Genomic DNA, 2,540 nt, shown 5'->3' with positions numbered 1-2,540 from the left:
GCCCCCCCGCCGAGCCACGTTCTGCACGTCACAGGTGTCAGAGACATAACAGGGGTTCTTGCCCCCCAGCTCCAGTGTCACGGGTGTCAGGTGCTTGGCAGCAGCTGTCATTATGATCCTCCCCACAGCAGGGCTGCCTGAGGACCAGGAGAAGATGGATCATGGTGAGGATCCCACCAGCTACAACCCAACCTGTGGTCTTATGGGGAGCCAGGGAATCCCAGAATGGCCTGAATTGGAAAAGCCCTTGAGCTCATCGAGTCCCACCATGAACCCAACACTGACCAGTCCCCGACTAACCCATGCCCCTCAGCACTGTGTCTACACGACTCTTCAATCCGTCCAGGGATGGGGACTCCACCACTGCCCTGGGCAACCCCTTCCAATGTCATGTCAAGCCCCACTCCCGTCCTGCACCCACCTTGGTGTGCAGCACACAGCACCTTCAGCACCCTCCTCCAGCTCCACCACAGCTCAACCCTTACAAAACCCAGTTATGGCCACCAGATCCTCAGCCACGTTGGTGGCAGATCCTCCACCAGATCCTGACACCAGATTCCCCAACACAAGGAGCCTTTTGAGAGGGTCCTGCTTGCAGGCAGGCAGGCTGCCCACCACCTCACGGTGAGGACACCACAGCGGGGTGCCTGGTAGGAACCCCCTCCCACTTTGAACAGAGACCAGGCAGGGCTCTGCTCTGACCCATGGGACCTACCAGTGAAGAAGATGTAGTCAAACTTGTTCTCCAGCAGTCTGGTGGTCTCCTCCACGCCGGCGGTTACCACAGCAAAGCAGTCCTGCAATGGAAGAGGAAGAGTCCCCTGGTGTCACCATCTGCCCAGGCCACTCTGTCCCCGTCCCCATCAACAGCATCCCAGGCTGTTGGGTGTGTGGACACCAGCTGAGGGTGGAGGAAGGAGATATGGCAGCACCTGAAACCAGGGATGGTGTGGTGCTGGTTTGTGCAGTGCCAGGAGGACACATGGCACAGCTCAGTGTGTGCCAGGGGTGGGAACACCCCACCCATGAGAGAGGGAGAACTTCCTACCTTGTCCAGGTAGTTGGGCAGCTCTTCAGCCACGAGTCTCTCGGTGTTCTTGGTTATCTCTGAAGGTTTGATGATGACACAGTTCCCTGGGAGGAGAGGAGATGGAGAGGACATCAGAGCAGTGACATGGTGACAGCCAGCCCTTCTGGCACCCCAGTTTGGGGACAATGTGCCCGGCACTGCCTGGATCCTCCTGGCCAAAGGACATTTGTGGCTCAACAGCAGCGATGGCCCCGATGAGGGGCACCAGGAGGAGGTGGATGGGGTAGTTCCAGGGCGCGATGATGAGCACCACCCCGTACGGGTCCTTGCGGATGAAGGCAGAGTCCAGCCGGGTCACCTGCAGGACACCCACCAGGTCAGGTGTGCAGGACAGGTCCCAACCCACACCACCATCTCCATGCCAGCATCCCACCCAGCTCTGCTCAGGAGATGGGTCCTTCCCCTCCCATTCTCTCCCTCCTTTTCCCCCCTTTACCAGGTTCTTGTCCACCTGCTCGTCCTTCATCCAGCGGGACAGGTTGTTCAGGGTCTCGTGGAGCTCGTTCTTGCAGAGGAGGATCTCAGAGAACTCAGCTTCAAAGCTTGGCTGGGGACACAGAGCACCCTACGTGTCACCTCTGCACGTGCAGCCACACAGCAGCAGCTCTTCTCCTCACCCTGAATACCCCAAATTTGTGGGCTCAAGCCCCTCGTGTCTCATGGTGGAGGTTCACTTTGTTCTCATCCTCAAGGCACAACCCACCATGGGGAGGGGGTGATCCCCACCACATCTGTGGGGTCAGTCAGGGTTTGGTGAGCTCCAAAATCACGTCATGATATCACCAGACCTGTCCTGTTGGCAGTAACCTGTCTGTGACAGGACTTTCCCTGCTGGGACCTCAGGTGAGGTTGAGGAAACTCAAGAGTTTGAGGAGGAGAGGGGTCTGTGAAGGCATTTTGAGGAAGAAAAGGTTGGTCTGGCTATTGAGTCCTGGTTGGTCTGGAGAGAAGTTCATCCTGAGCCACAACCCCTTTTCTATCGTGTGCATTTTCATACCCAACAAAACAAGTTGATGGACTCAAGCAGGATGGACTATTTTCTCATGACCTCCCAGAGGGCAACTCAGTTAAGAGTCTTCAAGGATTGAACCCAATAAATAAAAGCTCAGAAGAGATCTGGGTGCAAATCCCCCACCACCTCCTTCCCCTGGCTTGGACCTTCCCACTGTGGATGTGTCACCAGCAGCACCAGCGCTGAGGTCCGGCTCTGCCAGCAGCTCCTCACCTTCAATCACCAGGAGACCCATCAATGGTTGTCCTACAGTTGGGTTTCTTCTCATCTAAGGGTACAGTGGAAGCTGAAGGTGGACAGGGACCAGTGGGGAAGGGGTTTGAAGGATAAAACCAGCTGGTCCTGGGGGACATCAACCACCCTGGTGTCAAGGTTTGGGAGGAAAGATGGGAGAAAAGGGAATATCCAGATTTTGGAGCCTGTTTGTGCAGAGCTTTT

General features: G+C 56.5%; 1 protein-coding gene across 1 annotated transcript in view; it reads right to left on the bottom strand.

The window, feature by feature from the left end:
- Positions 1-2,337, bottom strand: part of LOC104530884 (aldehyde dehydrogenase family 3 member B1) — a gene marked incomplete at its 3' end in the record, with an annotated part of 3,192 nt that extends 855 nt beyond the window's left edge. Inside the window, exons 1-6 of the mRNA XM_029086901.1 lie at positions 2,257-2,337; positions 1,527-1,655; positions 1,271-1,388; positions 1,049-1,137; positions 716-797; positions 11-137 (exon numbers count right to left, since the gene is read on the bottom strand). Of these exons, the coding sequence (XP_028942734.1) occupies positions 11-137; positions 716-797; positions 1,049-1,137; positions 1,271-1,388; positions 1,527-1,655; positions 2,257-2,337 (626 nt within the window). The remainder of the gene's footprint in view (positions 1-10; positions 138-715; positions 798-1,048; positions 1,138-1,270; positions 1,389-1,526; positions 1,656-2,256) is intronic.
- Positions 2,338-2,540: the final 203 nt, after the last annotated feature.

Source organism: Antrostomus carolinensis, unplaced genomic scaffold (genome assembly GCF_000700745.2).
Source record: "Antrostomus carolinensis isolate BGI_N321 unplaced genomic scaffold, ASM70074v2 scaffold43169, whole genome shotgun sequence".
In the NCBI taxonomy this organism is placed as follows: domain Eukaryota; kingdom Metazoa; phylum Chordata; class Aves; order Caprimulgiformes; family Caprimulgidae; genus Antrostomus; species Antrostomus carolinensis.
The sequence above is the reverse complement of the archived record's forward strand: the minus strand, read 5'-3'. Positions and strand labels throughout refer to the sequence as shown.